Raw genomic sequence first — 21543 nt, 5'->3', positions numbered from 1 at the left:
AATTACACTTATTTCCATACAGTGAGTTAATTTCATACAAATGCAAAACAATTGATAGAGCAATTCTAGTTCAAAAAAATCTTCTTGACATGAAATAAATGTCTAGGAAATATCTCCCTTAGGAGAAATGAGCAATGGTTGACCATTTTGCTGCTTGTTAGGAATTATCAGGCCATTTTAAGGATATGCTCCCTTCTGCCCATTTAGATCTCCTAGTTTTCCCAACAATATTCCAATCTCCAATTTCCTTAAATGGCATTTCAACATTTTACATACAGATAATGTTCATTAAAGGCTAGGTAATAGTTAGAAAAATGGGGTCATATTCTAGGGTGAAGTATGGTCTCGCATTCAAAATTTCCCTGGATCAAGCCCTGGTATACATGATAATCCTTTAGGTTTGAAGAACTGTTATGCAGTTCCTCTGTGGACACAGATATCTGCTGTCCTAGTCTGGAAGCACTGATTCTAACACAATAGGGGAACTGGAAAGGTCTATGACAATTCACTGCAGCCAACTCACCACAGCCAGCTTGCCACAGTCAACTTGCCGCAGCCAACTCACAGCAGGACAACTCGCCACGGGACAATTTGCTGCAGGGCAGGAGTTAAACTAATATCAAAGAAATGGTGGAATAGATAATTAACGAAAGGATGCAAAAAGAGGGACAAAAATGAAATGTGAATGACGAAAACTTTTGTTTATTTTAAATAATTAAATTGAATTGTTAAATTGTCCTATAGTGAGTTGTCCCATGGCAAGTTGACTGTGGCGAGTTGTCCCCTGACATGTTGGCCCTGGTGAACTGGCCACAGTGAGTTGACTGAGGCAAGTTGTCCCATTCCGAACTGGAAGTCCATTGTTGCAGTAATGGAGGGTATTATTCTTGACCTGATGATGGTGTCTATCAGTTTTTGGCAGCACCTACTTCAAAAATGGTGGATGCTTCATAATCACAGGGCGCATAAAGGGATCAGGTCTCAAGAGATAGGAAAGGTCTCAGCTAGAGATCCTGGAGAACTGGTGAGAGCACACATAGAAACAAATAGTCTGACCTTGTGCAAAGCAGCCTCCTAAGCCTTGTATAAGTGATACACTGTTGTATTATACTCATGAGGACAGAAGAAAAATAAACAATAACTGTGACTGCACACTGTTCTGTTTGGCAAAACAGTAAGATCAAGCTGAGCCTGGGGCTATCCCCGTATACCTTTTGTTTGTACAATGAACAAATAAACAAGAGAGATGCTTGGCAATGTACACGATGGAACAAAGAATGAACGTTTTGAAGGATTTTATTGAAATTGACATTATTGAGTAAATAAGTTCCACATTCCAGCAGTTATGAATCAGATATTTTATTCTGGAACTGAGTGAGGCAGGATCCAATGAATGCTCCAATTAAGCTTTAACACATTTTGTTTCACATTTTTGAAAACTAGAATGGTAACTGGCAGTTCATTTGTTAATTAATAGGCTCGTGGTTTGGCAAATAAAATGCTGACATTACAATCAGATACAACTATGCCTAATATTTATATTTAAAGAAATAGTGATTAAAATTTTGTCGTGACTTGTATAATTTTAGTATTTGATACATCACTACTTCTGATCCCATGGAAGATCTCACCAAGAACCTACTGTACATTTTTTAAAATGTAACAAGAAATACTCTGCCACACACAGCAAAATAATTAAACATAGATTTCTATGTATAAAGTTTTATTTATATTAGTTGGTTGAAAATAATTATTTAAATAGATGTATCCTTATTAATATAGAAAAAGGCTACTATTTCCTACAATAAAATAATTCTTACGTTCCCATACCACTTTTATAAAAGTTGAGACTTTGCTAATAATTTATTATATCCCAACCCTGACATAATACATGTTATTGTTACCTCTGTTATGCAGAGGTTTTTGAGATAATAACCTCAATGACCATGTTACATTTTATATCATGTTTACTATGTTTTAATAAAAAAAAATTCTCCATAGGGAAAGTGAAATAAATAGAATTATTTGGGGAGGAGGGGTATTACTTGCATTCTGTGTAAGAAATGAGTGGATATTTCCCCTACAAATATATACATAATGAATATTTGACTTGGAAATGAATTCTTGAAACAAATAAGTTGATATTTAACATTGCCTTCATTCTCTACGTTTCAAACAAGGCTCATATTTCTGTGATTATGACAAAAAAGAATATACAAAAAAATGACCCAAACTCACAATTTAAAAGTCTGTTATGAAACAGATCTTCAACCCTAAGCTTTCCTTCCCTCCAAAAATCCCTCTATTCAATAATCCTGGCTCTAGTTCCTTGTCCATTGTTTTCACATCTTTCAGGAGAGATGAGAATATATTAATATGACTATCATGTAGTACAGAGGTCTCCAAACTTGGCAACTTTAAGACTTGTGGACTTCAACTTCAGCATAGCTGGCTGGAGAATTCTGGGAGTTGAAGTCCACAAGTCTTAAAGTTGCCAAGTTTGGAGACCCCTGAAGTAGTACAACAGCTCAAGAAACCCAAAGGACAATCCTACTCAACTTGATATTTTCAACATGGTTTGAACTTCAGGTAATATTTGCCTACTGGCTAACTGTAGTTATAGTCTAAAACATAGACTATACAGTAAAGTAAAACTTGGAGAAGATGACCATAAGGTACTACTAAAAGCTCACTGTTCATTGCAGATTTTAAAATTGTGTTCCATACTTTAATTTCCCCCTTTTTCTAAAAAAAAAATGGCCTTATAAAAATTAATTTGGGTCATTGAGATTTTACCTGGAGGACTTTCAAAGGCCTATCACTTCCCCTGAACTATATTTGGAAATGCAAGTTTCTAGCTTCTTTTAGTTCTAGCTGCCATTTTGTATCTCCTATTTTTACAAAAATGACCCTGCAAAATACAATGAATTTATAGCACCATATACAGTATACATGAAGAAATACCAAAAACGCTACAGGAAAAATAAATAAGAAGTGAATGCTACCATTGGGAAAGCAAGTCGAAATTCACCTTGTTCAGTTACTTAGAACTGTGCATCCACTTCAAGAAAGCAATGACCCAGCTTCCCAGCCTGGACACTTTCAGCCATAGAAACAGTTCATATAAATTTATCTGCCACAAGCTCAAGGCCTCAGAAAGGGATATTTGAGCCTTTCTGAACAGCGAGTTACTCTTGCTCCTTTGATACCTGAGCAAAACACAAAAAGAAATGCATTAACTGCCTTATAAAGTAACAATAAAATACCCCCAGAAAGGAACCATTTCTAAAATACAAACTATTTTGTAATTTCAGCTGAGTACAACATATGTAGTGTGTACTAACTTACACAGTGGCTCTTCTCATATGGTAAGGATCTCCAACCTTAACAACTTTACAGCTTGTGGACTTCAACTCCCAGAATTCCTCAGACAGCATAGCTGGGAGTTGGAGTCCACAACTCGTAAAGTTGCTAAGGTTGGAGAATCCTCTCATATAAGACTCGAAGTGTGTCTCTTCATCTACCGTTGCATTAAGTTCTCCAATTACTCCATGCTTTATAAGAAGAATGAGTGCAACAAAGATAAATACAAAGAAGAAGAAGAAAATAAATTATTTAATCTTGTGTAGAAAAAAACCAGTGAGAGGAAGCACAGACTCTTCAGAACTACTTTGAAGGTGGGGATGGAGAGAACAGGTAAGACTGAACAGGAGAGGAGACAAGACTGATGAAGATAACAGGTAAAACAGAAATACCTCCACAGAAAGAAACCAAACACCCTCAAGCCCCATTTTGTATTCTCTGCAAGTGATGAATGGTATGCTATGTCTACAACTCCGTAAGCAATTTTCTCCACTTTAATTGAATTTCCTTATGCTGTTTCAAGACAACAGCAGATAATAAATATCACGAATGGACAAATGCTTTGAAAGAGGCATTTCACAACAATATGAAAGATATACAAATTAACAGTTGGAATCAGTGAAGCAGCTGTGCTTTTTTCCAAACTCACACCACTATTTTGTAAGCTGGTCCCAGCTGTTTCCATATGCATGGCATGTCCATTTTGTTTCAATTGGAAAAAATGGAAGTGAAATAGCTACATGTTTGTTTAGATAGCTGGGAATAGCTACTTTAATGATTTGGAGAAGTACTTCATAAATGCCCACTCATGTAGCAAAATATCTCTTTGAACATATTTGCATAAAATGAATAAATATTTTTTATGACAACGATTGTTTACTGCATGGAAAAAATGCACCAAGCTGACTTTTGTAACTTCTGCATTTTAAAGTCATTGCAAACAGGAATCACAACATCAGTAAATAGTTCAGATTTCTACTTATGGGAGACTGATGGGTAACAGGAAAACAAAACCAGATTGTCTTGTATATAATAACTGAGATTATTACATGCACAAAGATGGAGAGATTTGGTAATGGAGGAAAGGTTGGTGAAGCTAATGGAACTTGCTAAAATGGCTAACTTAACTTGTTGGATTAGAGAAAAAGACAACATCTACATGTATCAATGACAGGAAATCCCTTATTTATTTTTTATTTTATTTGGTTTGTCAATTGCTTACAAGATAATAGGTATAAGTAAAAACATAATTATGAATACATGGATACATATAAGAAAAATAAAAGAAACAATATGATAGGGACAGTAGGCACGTTGGTGCGCTTATGCATGCCCTCTACAGACCTCTTAGGAAAGGGGTGAGGTCAATAGTAGACAGTCTAAGGTTAAAGTTTTTGGGGTTTGGGGAAGAAATCACAGAGTCAGGTAGAGTATTCCAGACATTGATCACTCTGTTGCTGAAGTTGTATTTCCTGCAATCTAGTTTGGTGTGATTAACCTTGAGTTTGTATCTATTGTTTGCTCTTGTATTGTTATGGTTGAAGCTGAAGTATTCATTGACAGGTAGGACATTGCAATGTATGATTTTATATACTATACTTAGATAGGACTGAAGGCGGCGTAGTTCTAGGTTTTCTAGGTCTAGAATTTCAAGTCTGGTGGCATAAGGTATTCTGCAACGAGTAGATGAATGGAGAACTCTTCTTGTGAAATATTTCTGGACTTTCTCAACTGTGTTAATATCAGATACGTAATGTGGGTTCCAGACTGATGAGCTGTATTCAAGTATTGGTCTCGCAAATGTTTTGTATGCTCTCGTTAGTAGTGTGATATTACCAGAGAAAAAGCTACGTAAGATTAGGTTAATAACTCTTGCCTTTTTGGCTATGTAGTTACAGTGGGCCCTAGCACTTAGAGATGAGTACTCCAAGGTCCTTGACAGAGTTTGGATCACCAACAAGGTCTTGATTATTCAGCCTCTATTTTATTTTCTGATTTTTATGGATTTTTTATTTTATTTTATTTTAATTTTTATTATTTTATTTTTTATGGATTTTTTGTGTAAAAAGGGAAAAAAAGAATCCTACTTATGGGAATGGGGACTTACATAGCAACAGCTCGTATGCAGCAGCGAGACATGTTGAGGAAGGAGCTGGCATTAGCCCGTGTCTGCAGGGCAGATTCAATCCCCCTGAGCAAATCGTTGGTCTTCAGCAGCAGCAGCATCTGACGAGGAACATTGCTGAGAAGCCTAGTGATCTGAGGTAAGTAAGTAGCAGCATTGGTCCGGATTTCTACATCCTGGAATAATCAGATCAGAAATGTAGGGGAGACCAGGAAGGAAGAGATTCACATTCTAAGCCCTGTCAACAGAAGATTTCCAAGGTAGTAGACAGGGATATTTCCTAGAGAACCCAAGGTTCAAGGGGAAATGCAAAATCTGAAAACTTTTTGATTACACAAAGCATCTGTTTTATCTCTGATTTAAGTCCCCTTTTTAAAAAGAACTTTTGAGTTTCCTATATGATAATCCTGATGGCCTTTATTTATTTAAGTGCATTTAATGAGCAGCTTGTATAGGAGGCCTCCCTTAATTGTATCTGTACAAGACAGGAAGAGAAGCTTTGCTCAAAGGGAGCAACTGGTCTAATGCCATGCAATGAGTTTCGGGGCTGAGTTGAGATTTAGACCCCAATTTCCTTGGTCCAAGCCTGACACCTTAAATAACTACATTAAAATATTATTTTAGTCAGCCATCAATACCTAATCAACAACTAAAAAGCCACCCACAACCAGACACCATATAAATACCACACACAGAATAGTTTGAAGCACACACTGATAGAGAGAAGTTCCCTGAAGATGGGCTCCAGCATGAATCTGAAAGGTCAGAAGACTAAACTTCTGGTCCCAGTGACCGACTCAGACTAGATCCTGTAACATTATCCTGGGACATGTATACTCACTTTCATTCATTAAAATATTATATTAAAATATTTTTAATATTTTAAAAATATGTATATACTATATTAAAATATTACATTAAATATACAGCACAAGGCTATATTAAATATTAAATTATTACACTATATATTATACTTTATTAAAAAATATAGCACAAGAGCTAGTTTACACTGGTAACTCAGTTGAAAGGCAGTATGCATTTTATGCAGAAAACCCCAAGTCCAATTTTGGAAATGCTGGTCCTCAGTCTGAAACTGTTATTGGGCAATTAGAAGAGAGCAGATTCAGTGTAATATGTAAGCTGCCAGGCTTATTCTATCTGAGATAGCAGTGAATCGTCAGCATGACATTTTTGTGTGTCACCCATTTTTTAATCCCAAGAAAATGTACCTCATTACTTGTGACGGGCAAACGATCAATGCCTTTGTTGACTGATTCCCAGGAACGTGCAGTAAGCATGCAAGCAAACAAGGGGTACAGATCACCTGCTCCCAGGCGCTGGCTGTATTTTTTAATATGCTTTATGTCTGCCTTGATCAGGGCTTGCCAAAGTCGGCAGTAATCCAAGCGGAAGCTGTCTGTCAGGACCTTAAGAAAAACAATGGCACAAAGTATTGTTAAACAGTCTGTGGACTCATGTACAGATTGCTCTTGAAGAATTAAATGGCCTGGGTCACTTGTTTCATACCAACATGGACAGTTGACTTAAATTCTGGAGCATTGGGTGAGCATGTGTGGCATCTCTTATTTATTTAAAAATGTATTTATTTAAAACATTTATATATAGAGAGAGGCTATCCATATATATATGGGTAGCCTCCAATCAACAAATCTCTCAGTCAAGAACATCTCTTATATCCTAAATTTGCCTTCAAACTCCAGGTGAAATGTTAACACTGCTTTCTTTCCTGTGCAGTCTAGAACTGTGTTTGCCCAACCTTAGTCCAGCCCATCTTTCCAATAGGCTGGTCAGTTACTTTTTGGCTGAGCTGCTCTTGGCATTACTACAATATCTATCTCCTGCTGGCAGAAAGGGCACCTCATGGAAATAGCTTGCTCTTTTCTGCCATACTAAAAATATTTCTCCCCACAGGTGGTCAGATGTTGCTGCTTAATGACAAAACCAATCTTCATTATCTTTCCATCTGTTTGACAAGCCAGCTACATACCTGATAGAGTCCATGATCCAAAAGTATAATGTGCGACTTGCCTGTAGTTGGACACTTCCTCACCAAGACATTGCCAGGATGTGGGTCACAGTGCACAAAGCCATTCACAAAGATCATTTCACTGTATATCTTTCCTAGGTTGCGAGAGATCTGTAGAGAGAAGAAGGAGATGCAAGGCCCCAAGAAGCAACAATACCAGGAAGCATCGGACTATCACCCAGTTCAGAGCAGTACCACCTATTGGAATGGCAGAGGGGTAGCTGGCTAATTCCTTTTTTATACAAGAGAAAATGGCATCATTCAAACAACATGTGTGTGTACTTCGAAAAAGCATTACGGTGTCTTTCCCTCATCTGGATAGAACTAGAATTGTGCCAGCAGAAGTGTAAACATGTTCGTCAAAATTAATCACAAATAACACTTTGAGTGTAGATAAGCAGAGAGTAGATAAGCAATATGGGTGGGGGTGAATGGAATGGAATGGAACAGAATTCTTTATTGGCTAAGTGTGATTGGACACACAAGGAATTTGTCTTGGTGCATATGCTCTCCGTGTACATAAAAGTAGGTTGCCCAAATATTCCTATAAATCTCCTTATTTAGTAAGGGTTGCACTTGAATAGCTACAAATGAGTGAATTGCCAGAGAAGATGAAAAATATAATTGTAAAAAATACTTCATTGAGGAAAATTGTATGTTGTTCTTGCTCAGATATTGTTGCATGACCATCCACATATAGTTGTGAATCTGAGTGAGAGCCTATGGGTAAAGTGTTATCTGAAATAAACTGTAAAACTGTGCCTGCCAGAGACTGGAAAATAACATTTTCCAATAAAATATGACTCAAATGTACTTGACTGCATTTATTTCTTCTGAGTTCGCCTTCAAGCATGAACAGAATCCAATTGGTTAAAAAAAAGGATGCATGTAAAAATAGTGCACTAATGAAAGGATGAATGCTCGTTTAATTAGGAAATGGCAGATCTAACATTTAATTTTCTGGACCAATTGGCCAATCAGCATGAAGTAAAGAAAACTGAATTTCACATATGCTGAAATGAAAGAAAAAGAATAAAGAATAAGAATAAAGCAATGGAAAAATAAATTGAGTACCTGATTTTTAAAATCTTTTCTACTTCTACTCCAAAGTAGAAGATAATTTGTTTATATATGCAGTTTCATTAGCAGAGCTTCTACCAAGGAATCTACAGTAGAATCAGGTTGTAATGAGAATTACCTCTGAACAATCCATCCCACCTACTTCCTCAACCCAGGTTTTGTAAGGAAAAAGAATGTAACATATGAGTTTGTACCAATGCTAACACATTGACAGAGTATTATTTGTTTTATTCTGTATAATTTCAAAATTTACCATCTCCTTCCATTGTGCACACGAAATTGGAAATCACTCATTTTCTTCCACAGTTACCACAGTTATGGCTTATAAAACTGTCATGCACCATCCACACAATTAATTAATGACTTTTGTTAAATTTACAACACATCCATTCTAGAACAATGATCAATATGGCCAAAATGGGATATATGCGGACATCTACATACTTGACTTCAACCTTTCTTCAAACATTGCAATTGTTTTGAGCACATATATAGTTGTTTACCACACCTGCTATATGATTATGAATCTTCTCTGAAATCAAATTGATGTTGTAATGATTTAATCTCCCTGCTGACCATGGAGCAAGTGGTACAGGATGGGATCCAACATGTCTGTTTATTCCTGTCTATTCCAATTTAGAAAACATGCTAACCATTGGCTCTAATTCAGCCATAATATTTGCCAATTATTTTAAGGGATGGCGACACTAACTTCTATTGATCTCATTAAAAGTAAAGGTCATGATGTAGCTCATTTCTTAGGGCTTGATATTACCTCCTCGGGCCAAAAGAATAGTGTGGATTTTAAAACCTTAATCGAAGGTTAATTGGATTAGTAAACATGTTGCTTTTTTTAAAAAAAACAATCCACCAGTGCAGGCACTCCCAGTCACACTGGTGTGAAATTAGCAAAGGCAGGGAAGGATGTAGGTGACTGAACATGACAGCTTGCTCCCCATCACAACTGGGCTACACCCGGTATTAATTTTATACAATTTTTATAGAAAAGTTAGTTAGAAAAAACTGAGGGCTTACTCTTTAGGAAAGTTACCATCCAATAGGGTTTCGGGGGGAGGGGTTTGGTACAACATTACATAGATTTGTTGTGCATTTGCAAAAATGTTTGCCTGAGACCTTAGGATACTTTACAGCTAATAATTGCTCACAAATTTGATGGGCACTGACTGAGGAAAAAAAATCCGTTTCTAAATTCATAACAGCAGAATGTTTGGTGTAGTCAACACTTGCAGTCAAATAAAGTGGAAATATTCTGAAATAGCTGAGTGAAATGTAATATTTCAGATTGCAGGGGATAATAGCATTTATGTATGCTACCCCAAATATAAAAAGAAAATTACAATATCAAGAGAACGACTTTGTGGAAAAATAGCATCTTATTCTTCTGATGAGACACAATGTATAGCTAATGCTTCTTCCATCTAATATCTTATTGATAAACATAAGATACTTTAATCTGAATCAAAGTGCTCTTTTACATTCTCCCATAAGTACGTAAAAAGAATTTTGTAGATTAAACCCAGGAACTAGGAAATCCAGTATTCTGTTACACAGAATGACCAACTAGATTAATCATGAAAGCTGACGAAGAATGCATGAAGGTAATAGTTTTCTCCCACTATTGCTGTCATGGGGAACCTATGGCACACATGCCACAGGTGGCACGCAGAGCCATTTGTGTGGGTATGCGAGCCCCAGTCAAACTTACCTCACTGCGCATGCATTCACCTCCCAGCTGATTTTTTGGCCCATTTGAGATCTTTTTTGATCTCCCAGAGGCTTTAGAGGCCGAAAAACAAGCCCACTTTGTCACTTCCTATAATTTCCGGAAATACCAGAAGTGACAAAACGGGCCCATTTTTCGGCCTGCAGAGGCTGCAGAGGCTTCCCTCGAGCCTCTGGGAGGCCAAAAAAGGCCTCAAACAGGGTGAAAAATCAGCTGGGAGGTGCGTGCATGCACAGTGCAGGTAAGGGAGCAGCAGGGAGATCGCATGCGCTTGAGCAGGGGGCATGGTGGGGCGTGCACATTGCCTTCTGGGTGTTGGCAATTTTCGGCACAGGAGCCCAAAAACATTAGCCACCACTGCACTATTGCTACATGGTACCTGGTGTGCCTGAAGACAGAAATAAAACACTGTAGGGTTTCCTACTATCCTCTAGCAAGACTATTGAAAGCCTGTGGTCACTGAATCTGAGAAATGTTATCTTTCTATATAATGATGTCATTAAAATTGCCTAACTCCATGTCTCATGACCATGCCCTATGTCACCTGCCAAATTTTGTCTCATGGAATGCTGAAAAAGAAATTTATCATTACTAGTTTAGTGGAGTAAGCATACTTCAAAGGATATCTGATAATGAAGAATATGCTCTATTATAGAAGTGTCAGATCATTTTTCCTCAATTCCAGATGTGGCTTTCTAAAGCCCAATGGATAAAAAATTCCTCCAAATCTAACAAGAATAATCTTACCCACTTATTTAAAAAAAATATTACCCAGAGCTATCCTGTGGTAAAATGGGGAGGGCAATACATTTTAAAAATAAAAAGCTAATAATAATAAATAAAATAAAAACTCCATTCATATTTGGAGGGCTGCTTTGGGATTTTCAGAAAGACAAAACAAGGGGTAGGTGACCAAATTTTGTCTCATGGAATGCTGAAAAATAAATTTATCATTACTAGTTTAGTGGAGTAAGCATACTTCAAAGGATATCTGATAATGAAGAATATGCTCTATTATAGAAGTGTCAGATCATTTTTCCTCAATTCCAGATGTGGCTTTCTAAAGCCCAATGGATAAAAAATTCCTCCAAATCTAACAAGAATAATCTTACCCACTTATTTAAAAAAAATATTACCCAGAGCTATCCTGTGGTAAAATGGGGAGGGCAATACATTTTAAAAATAAAAAGCTAATAATAATAAATAAAATAAAAACTCCATTCATATTTGGAGGGCTGCTTTGGGATTTTCAGAAAGACAAAACAAGGGGTAGGTGACCATTTATTTATAGAGAAAACAAACATGCTTGAAAACAGTGCTCTGAAGAATTGACATGCCCAGTTCATAATCATTACACAGGCAGGCAAGGAAAAAGAGTATAGTTATAAATGCAGATCACATATGGCTGCGCAAATTCAGTTTACTTTTTTTTTACTATTGGTATAATGATTGTTGCTTAGCATGAATAACCCTGAATCCAGCACAAAACATAAAAAATATTTGTAGGATTGTAGAAACTGATGGCAGCAGAATATTGTAGGACAGTTCTGGCAACCAAATGGTACTCATGGGCATTAGTAATCAGTAATATTTAATATTTTCCTAAAAGTACAAAACATGCACAACAAAATCTAAATGAACAGAGCTACTATAAATGGAGAAAGAGATAATGAAATTAAATACAGAACAAACTAGAAATTTTGGTAATCAGATCAGATAAGCAAGATCCCGAGTGGACTTCTTGCTGCACATATCTAACAACAATAATTTGTTGGCCACATATATGATGTCTGACACAAAACAAAATTCACAATATATTGAAGGCTGAATTCTTTGCTTCACTGGCAATGGCAAAGCTTTTGACTGCGTAAATCATGTCAAAATATGAAATATATTCTGGATAAAGGGCAAACCAAGCTCCTTAATTATTTTCTAAGGAATCTTTACAATGAACTAGAATTATATTAAGAACATAATTTTGACAAATATTGGTGATGTCAAACTATGGGCTTACTGTTAGTCAATTTACAATTGATGGCAAAAAGTGAAAATGGTAAATACGTCTGTTTTCCTGAGCTCCAGATTACAGAGTGATAAAAGAAGGCAAAAGCTAAGGTTGATAAAATCACAAAGGTGGAGATGGTTTGTCGACCAGATCAAAATAGTTAAAACAATGGTCTGAGAAAGAGTAAAGAAAATAATATGAGAGGCCTACAACTTACGGATGTGGGGATAATTATCAGCAGTATCATGTAGGCAAGAATACCAATCAAGCAAGGTAGGGCAACATTCAAATACATCACAGGAAAATTCCTGAAAGTATTATTACCAGAAACAAGTCAAAATAATGAACATTTGCCTACATAGTTATTGTTAAATTTGACTCAATATGCACCCAAATAAACAGGTTTAAGTTAAACAATGGAAAACAGGCTGGAGGCTTTTTCTGTAAATGATCAGCAGGAAGAGGTCAAGGTTTATGGATAAGGGGTTAGGATCCTTAACCTTTGCCTCTTGTTTTTTTTTATAACTGGGATCTGTTATTGGTACCAGAGAAATAGCTAGAAATAATTGGCTTTCTCTCCACATTCCCAGTTTGAAGTGGAATTGAAAAGTGGGACACAGAGGTAAGTTCACTACTTCTCACCTAAAAACAAAGTTCCAATCTTGATTGATGTTATTATTTTAAAAAATATAGTTTTAAAATCATATTATTTGACCCTCACTGGGAGTTTGGGAATTGCCAAAAGCTTCCTATTTTCTCATAGCAAGACTGTAAAAAATCTCTTAGCATGAATACAGTTAACCTATATTGATTTACAGCATTTGTTAATCAACTCTAGAATATAATTGTACAAGCCACACTGAAAGACCTATTACAAAGTAAACTTAAAATAAATACTGCATATTCCAGTCTAAAATCAATTGCTAGTTCTAAGAAAAACAGTTATGATGTAAATATGCATTAACCCTCATTTTTAATAATGAAAATAATAAGAGGTTATTAATAAAGATGTGCAGTGTTCAGATTCCAAGATAAAAGGACACAAGGTAAATGCTGCAAATCTAGAACTTATACAAGGAAGGTATGAAACATTTTATTAAAAGTTCAGAATAGAGGCAGAAATCAGTTGTGATCCAAATGGTTTGACTACAATTCCAACAACTCCTTAGGACAGAATAAGAAAGTTTCAAGCCAGTTTACTGACTTAAATATTAACAACATATGTGTTCATATAAAACGCTGTCCTCTGATATGAAAACTGCCATCTCAGAAAAAATGGTACAAAGAATCCAATCTGAAGAATTCTTTTTAAATCAGCTCTACCACAGTAACCAAAGAGCTGCATAGCAATGAACAATCACCACTTATAAGGGATAAAAGAAAATAATTAGGCAAGGACAACACAAAGGTTGCTACTAAACCTGCTCTCAGGTGGCTTCTGTGATCCCAAATATTGAGCCTCAAAGCACAAACACAAGCAGTGCAAGCAATAAAGGCATAGGGAAGCAGGGAAGCAGTTATTCTCCCCTTTTATATTACTGCCAATTAGTACATTCATGTAATTTGGGAGTGCTTACTTACCTTTGCAAATAATTCCTTCTAGTGGAAAGTAGGAATATATATAGATGTAGGTTTTTAATAGATAACAAATGTGTAACTTGACTTCCCTTCTGAATTTAGGCTGGAATGTATATAAATGAAGTTGAGTGACCTCTGATACAGCATAAAAAGATGATGGGAAGGGAGCATAGCGGCTTCAAAGACAGACAGATTAAGTACAATTGATTTTATACTGGAGAACTCTGATCGCTAGTCAGCCAAATGGCATTTTGACGCTCATCAATAGTGCACAGGGGAAAAAGCTGGCAGCACTAATTCAATCAGAATTCACTGACTTGGAGGGCAAGTCTGACAGGCTCAATCTGCCCTATTTTTTGCATATAAAACTAAGCCTCTTCCCTTAAAAAATCACATATACTTTAATCACAAATAGCCAGCCACGTGCCCCTTATAATCAAGAAATGCATCAAGCTATGAAATATGACTGCATCTGGAACAAAGTGTGACATCTCTTAATTTCTAATTAGGGTAAAGGTGCGGGGCATATAGTAGAAATTATATCTGAACACCAAATTTGTATGTAAAATTATGAGGAGTTATGTACTTTGTGTTATAAACCAAAAATTGAGTACTGATATAGTACTGAAATAGTTTCTACAACCAATTATACAATTTCCTTTAGTTTCTTATTTTTTTACCTGCCAATTTTTTTTCTGGCTTCTTCCTGAGAATAATTACATCAACAGTATAGCAATCAGGAAATATAACATGACAATCTATCTTAATATAGTCAACTGGTTTTGGCAATGCCACAACATAATTTAGACTTCTTCCGTGACTGTTTGTCTCTACTCCATGGACAATTTGCATAAGGACAGTTAAACCACACTATTGCTTTCAATATATGTGTGATAATGATTAGAATTAGTAGTTTCTGTGAATGAATACAATTACAGCATTGTACTTAAAAGATTAACTCTGTTGCAGGTTAATCTTCTGAATGTATGTTTTAATTCTTTTCAATAATGCAATCCTTAGGTATTATTCCCCAAATTTCATTAACTTTTAAGGTCCTATATTCTAGGAATTTTCAACATTAAAGAGCTCAATTTAATTAAACCTTTCAGATGTCACCATTGTATATCATAAACAGCACATTTTGGCTCACCTTCACTGGTTCCTGACATAGTAAAAAGGAATATTACCTCACTGACATTGATGCTGTTTCTGTCCATGTAGTCCTTGTCATTCACTTGTCCACCTTCCATGAACTCCATGAAAAGAACACGTCTTGTTGAAAGTTCCCAATAAATTTTTGGAACCTATAACAGAAAACTCTTAAGACTCTGAAGGATATTAAGGGAAACAGAGGAAGCTAAAACTAGATAAACCATCTTTTATTAGCATGAGATGCAAACACTTGAGCAGACTGGACCTTCTTGTGTTGGAAATATGAATATGTAAGTAGATTATTCCAGATCAAATTAACCTTTCTTCATCCCCTGAGGAGTAGCTACAGGAAATAGTTAGGAGAGTTCAAGACTGGAAATATTTCACTAACAGTAATTGTAAAAAAAAAAACAGTTATAAAATACTACATATTCCCAGCCACAGACCATTCTGTAAATATATTGCAGTTTGGTAAAGGAAAAACAAAAGCTGGTGTTAGATTTCAGAAACTTGGAATGCAATTCAGATCTGCCTTGGACAACCTAAATTCAGTGGGAAAGCATTTGTTCTGCATGTGCAACACCTCATTTCTGTGTGTAGCATCCTTGGTCCGAAGAATCCAGGACTTGGCCTCAAAAACTGGCAAGTTTCTTATTCAAAGAAAATATTACTGGCCAAGATGGAACGACAATCTCACTTAAAGATTGGATTCATGTGACACATTAGGCTAACATGTAGTTGTCTAGTCATTGGCCCCACTATAGTATAGTTACTTTATTATTTGGTGGTGTATTAAAATCCGATGCAATTGGGTTAATACAGTTCACTTAGACACAGGGGAACATGTTCTATGAACACGGCTATCATAATCACAATCATTACTAGCAATCTCTGACATGGGTTGATTTATTTACGGCCACTGTTAATCCGCAGTCACATCAGGCATTTTGGGACTTTAGCTCTTCTGTTTGTATCAAAGACAGAAGAACTATATCTCCTTTGCATCGTTGTAATCTAAGAAAGTAACCATCATACTTTGCCTTACTGCTCCTTTTGTGTGCAGATGCTAGGCAGACATGCTCCTGGCCTCCAAGTTATTACATCTCCATTGGCAGAGAGAAGCAAACAACATTTTGCAAATAGGAGATTTCTTGGGAGATCATTAAGCCCCTCTCTGAAAATACAATGTCTTTTTTAAGTGTTACTGGAACATCAGTCAACAAAACAAAAATTCCTCCAACCATTAAAGCAGGCAAAAATATCTCCTTTATCCTACTGACAAACAAAAAATCTATTGTCAGAAAGCTGAAAAACTTTCTGATGAAGTATCTCTTTTAGAATGGAAGAATGAAATACTGTCAAAACTACATTTTCAATTTTAATATATTATTGCTATCATTAGCTCATCATGTGAGCTATCAGAATAAATTGTAGTAATATTAGCAACATTAGAATTGCTAGTATATGTTTAAATTAGACAGTCAAGCAATATTTTTACAGTTTGTTGGTAGAAATTTCAAATGTTTCAGAATATAAAATATTTTTAAAGGATTAGGTTGAAACTATGACATCAGTATAAATACTTTATGGATCCCAGACTCATAATGAACACCTTTTGGTTGATAACTGATATATATGGAGTTATCTGAATAACAGTGAGGCATTTCACATGCATACAAAATATAATATTTATATGTACATTAATACAGAACATATGCTCTTTAAAGCACATTGCTTACACATGCCTCTCTGAAATAAATTCTATTGACTTCAGTGGGTTTTAGGCAACCTTATAGAAATTTGAAGTTTAAGGACTGAGAAAGAAGAAAGAACTAGATATATTTCAGTTTAGATGTTGGGTTTTGTATTGTTAATGATTGATGAAAAAAGGTGGCTCCAAAATAGCAGAAATGATAAATCTATAAGCTAGAATTCTTCCATTTTAATCTCCAAACTATTTCACAGAGAATTTCCAGAACCTCTAAGCATATCCAATAACACCACATACACCACATACATTATGTAGAGCTATGTGGCCCAGTGGTTAGAATGCAGTATTGCAGGCTAACTTTTCCCATTTCCAGAAGTTCAATTCTGACTCAAGCCTGACTCAAGCCTCTTTTCGAGGTTGATAAAATGAGACCCCAAATTATTGGGGGAATCGCATTACTCAGAAGTGCTGTAAAACATTGTATAGTGGTATATAAGTCTAAGAGCTATTTCTGTTGCTATAATTCAGAGGATATAAAGAAAGGTAAGGACCTTTTTCTTCTAACCTTGCTCAGGGAATCTCTAAGTTCCTTTTTGTTTCACTTTTTTAAAAAAGTACATGCTGATTCCTAATGCTAACAGTTCTTTTTTTTAAAAAAAAATCTGATGTTACTATACACTGGCCCTTAAATCCACTGATCCAAAAGGCATTGCTTATTTTAATCCTAAATCGACACTTATCCTCATTTCAAAATTGACAACAACAGCCAATGGCTCTTACTAAGCTTTGTAAGTCACTTTGTAAGCACAAAATCATAGTCTTTGGCAGTCTTAAATTATGCACAGACATTGGGCCCTAATGCCTGTGCATGGAAACAATTTATCTTTGGCTTTACAAGCTTAACAGGGTTCACAGTGAGAAATCTACTTCCCTGCTGTGCCGTAGGGTTCCCCAACCCTCAAGAAAAAAAAATTACACAATAACACAACTCCCTTGCTGTCTTTAGTGTTGATGAAAATGTCTTAGAATCGACAAGTTGGACAGGAGAAATCTATTATTAAGCCATTTTTGCAATAATTTGTTAAATTGTTCCCTGAATCAATACTGCAGCGGCTCTTTCACCCAACAAGGATGTGATTGGCGGTCTCCATGGGGATTTGTTTCACACTCTCCAAGTTGTTACAGTAGCCATGGACATAGGCGCAACATGTGCGATAAACATTCACTTTAAATGAGCCATCAGCTTTCAGCCCTTTCTACCCTTTAAAGGCCTCTTTGCTTCTGCATTCAACCTGGAAAAGACCGAGTGGAGCATTCCCAGGCTCTGTTCAAGACTGAAAATGGCTGGGCCAGGTTGAGAAAGGTGGGGCAACTCTATCCAGCCTGTTGAAATCCAGATACTTACTAATTTTTTTACCTGAGTGGTCCTTGGTGCTCTCTGAGCTTGGCTGTTTTCTTGAAGATGTTTCATTACCACTGCTGATGTTGCCTAGTTTGGATAGAGAAATTTCTGCAAGAAAACAACCAAACTCAGAGAGCATCAAGGACCCCTCATTTCAACCCTGAACTACAAATATTCTTCTCTACAATATATCCCTTGCTGCCAGATAGTGGCTGTCCAGATATATGCAAGTCATATATGTGGCCCTACCAGAGGAACTCCAACCTGTTCCATACTAATAGCTCCTGTTCAACCATATAAGATTAGTGAGCAATTTGACTTTGAGCTCAGTGCTGTTCAAATAAATGGACAACGGCAAGTCACAAACACATATCTTGCCTAAAGATGTGCATTTGCAATCCACGGAAGTAATGCTCATGGTCAACAGAATGAGCACTGTAAATATTCAGTACATGCATCTTTTCGGAAAAGGACCATTGTGATCAGAAAATGTCCATTGCTATCCAAGACAACAGGTTTATCTCCAGTTTGTTTTAATTACAGGTAGATTGACTGAGCTGAATGATAGGAAAACCTGCTTCCTTGCAGAAGATTTTCAGAGATTTGAAAATAGGCCAGAGTCTATTAAAAATAAAACATTGTTGTTTACGGGTAGTCTTCAACGTACAACCACAGTTGAGTCCAAAATTTCTGTTGTTAAATGAGACATTTGTTAAATGAGTTTTGCCCCATTTACGACTTTTCTTTCCACAGTTGTTAAGTGAATCACTGCAGTTGATATGTTAGTAACCTGGTTAAGTGAATCTAGTTTCCCCATTGACTTTGTTTGTCAGAAGGTTGCAAAATGTGATCACATGACCTTAGGACACAGCAACAGTCGTAAGTATGAACCAGTTGCCAAGCAACTGGATATTGATTACATGATCATGGGGATGCTTCAAAGGTCATAAGTGTGAAAAATGGTCATAAGTCACTTTTTTTAGTGCCATTGTAACTTGAACAGTCACTAAATGAACTGTTGTAAGCAGGGGTGCGATTCAATTAGTATACAAGTCATCCTCAACTTGCAACTGTAATTGAGCCCAGAATTACTGTCATACGTCATGCTGACCATTAAGCAAGTCATGATCAACATAGTTTCATCACATTTTTGTGGTGGTAAAGTCAACATAAACCTAACAGTCCCATCTGAATTTTTCTACTGTACTAGAAATATTTCATCTGACCTGAAAGTTTGTCCATAGCATTCCAAGCCTACTATATGGGGATCCATTGAATCAAGGTTTTTCTATATATATGAGCATCCATACCTTTATCCATATACCATACCTTTAAGAAGTCAAAGCATCTGAGCATGTGGGATACCTTCTCGGCATTCTTTCCCTCATTAAGGAAATCAAGTTCAAGAGGCAAGTTCTTCTTAGCTTCATCCACCAACCACATAAACTCAAAGTCTGGGAATATTTGCTTCACAACCAAGATGAGGATCTGAAATCACAATCGATAACCTTATTGGGTACCATGCCACAGGAAACTAGCACTGGAAAACAATCTACATGCAATAGGAGTGCATCTATATGTTTAAATACAGAAATTTCCCAGATGCAAAGGATGGAGAAGGATTCCATTTTTTGTGGAAATAAAAGTACATAATCCTCCCCCTTTGCCTACTATCTTTCCACTGTGGGCACAGAGGTCCATAGTATAAATTGTAAACAAATTAATGAGTAGCTTTACCAATTAGCAAAGCTGTAAAAGCAAAACTGTGAGTGAGATGGGTGATCTGTAAATTTGAGATATACTTGTAGGATAGTGGATAGAAAACGGATAGATTGGAAAATAATTTGATCTCTCTCTCTCCCTCCCTCCCTCCCTCCCTCTCCCCCTCTCCCTCCCTCCCTCAGAGATCTAGAACTAATCTGGAACCAATCTAAAACTAGGGAGAAATTTCTTGACAGAACAATTATTCAATGGAACAACTTGCCTCCAGAAGCTGTGGGTGCTCCATCACTGGAAGCTTTTAAGAAGAGACTGGACAGCCATTTGTCTGGAATGGTACAGGGTTTCCTGTTTGCACAGGAAGTTGGACTAGAAGATCTTCAAGGTTCCTTTCAGCTCTGATAAGTTTTTTATAAAGTGCAACATCATGTGTCCACATGACAGCAACCCTGGCATTCCCTGTAACTGTCGTTAAGTGAATTGTGACAATGGTTAGCCAAGGATCCATCCCAATCCAAGCCATTCTAAGCTTGGTCTCTTTCAGCCTGAAGCTGAAGTAAGGTAAAGAAGGGTGTAACCCCAACCACCTACTTCCCCATCTCTGCTCTTTTGGCCAACCTGCACTGTTAGGAATATAAGTCACCTAACAGGTATTTGGGTTGGAAATATATAAACCAGGACAGACATTTTAATACTGTCTCTTTAAGAGAATCCTAAAAGTGTAATTGGATGTGGTTTCTCAAACAGCCATAAGATGAAGCCAGAAATCTGGGTTGTCTTAGTCTTAGTCTTAGTCTTAGTCTCAGAAGAGAGTGTGAGTGAGTCTGTTTCCTTCTATTGGAGAGTATTGCCCTTCCTCCTAATTGACTGATATTCTTGGATTTGATGTAAGTCTGATACTGAACTGTTTTTGATACTGGACTTTGCTATTGGATTATCCCTGGACTGAAACTGACTGATTTACCTGTGAATGACTTTGGACTGTATTTGAACTTTGCTTAACGTTTCTGGAAGTAAAAAAACCTACATTTACTGTACAGTATATCTGTGTGCTGTGTGTGTGTTATTCAAACACTTCTCTCAATACGTCTCCCTATATGCTCTCATTCTCCTAACGGGGAATTACCTCAACATCCACCCTGCACCCTGAACAGTGGGGGTTCCCACTGTTGTTGGGAACCCCCAACAACAGAGTGAAAATTCATAGTCTCCTGGGAAGCCCCAATAACACAGGCAAAGCTGCCACATCCCATAAAGCCCTAATAGTATGATGCAAATTCACAGTGTCTCAGGAAGCTCCAGCCACCCCAGCTCAATTCCAGGCACAGGCACGCTTGGCATCCTACACTCCAAGGTTCCTGCTACTCTGCACTCCACTGATCCAGTTGACCTTAGCCATCTTTTTGCTCCCACTGTTGACAAGGCATGCCCATCCTGTTCTTTTGTGAAGCAGCTGCTAGCCATATAAGGCCATCTTCCCTAGGTCTTGTGAGGAAACTACCATGCACAACTTTGGGCAGACAATCTCCAGTGACCAGAAGCTGCCTCACAAGGACAAGGCCAAACATGTTTTGTCAGCAGCAGAAACAAGAACACAGGTGAAGGCCAGCTAGAGTG

At 36.8% G+C, this 21543-nt stretch overlaps 1 protein-coding gene and 1 long non-coding RNA gene across 3 annotated transcripts in view; one reads left to right on the top strand and one right to left on the bottom strand.

The window, feature by feature from the left end:
• Nucleotides 1-1278: 1278 nt before the first annotated feature.
• Nucleotides 1279-21543, bottom strand: part of ADCK1 (aarF domain containing kinase 1) — a 96896-nt gene continuing 76631 nt past the window's right edge. For both annotated transcript variants that reach the window (XM_087922054.1, XM_026712537.2), the window contains 6 exons: nt 19537-19695; nt 15130-15246; nt 7497-7646; nt 6718-6915; nt 5471-5664; nt 1279-3209 (listed from right to left, as the gene is read on the bottom strand). In XM_087922054.1, the coding sequence (XP_087778180.1) occupies nt 3041-3209; nt 5471-5664; nt 6718-6915; nt 7497-7646; nt 15130-15246; nt 19537-19695 (987 nt within the window). In that variant the 3' untranslated portion in view covers nt 1279-3040. The remainder of the gene's footprint in view (nt 3210-5470; nt 5665-6717; nt 6916-7496; nt 7647-15129; nt 15247-19536; nt 19696-21543) is intronic.
• On the top strand, nt 12909-20963 carry LOC148128244 (uncharacterized). The gene is made up of 2 exons (XR_015741109.1): nt 12909-12986; nt 20112-20963. It is a non-coding gene; the product is annotated as an uncharacterized LOC148128244 (long non-coding RNA).

This window comes from Pseudonaja textilis, chromosome 1, assembly GCF_049901715.1.
Source record: "Pseudonaja textilis isolate UNSWEBS1 chromosome 1, rPseTex1.2, whole genome shotgun sequence".
Classification (NCBI taxonomy): Eukaryota; Metazoa; Chordata; class Lepidosauria; order Squamata; family Elapidae; genus Pseudonaja; species Pseudonaja textilis.
Note: the sequence above shows the minus strand (reverse complement) of the source record. Positions and strands in the feature narration are given on the sequence as shown.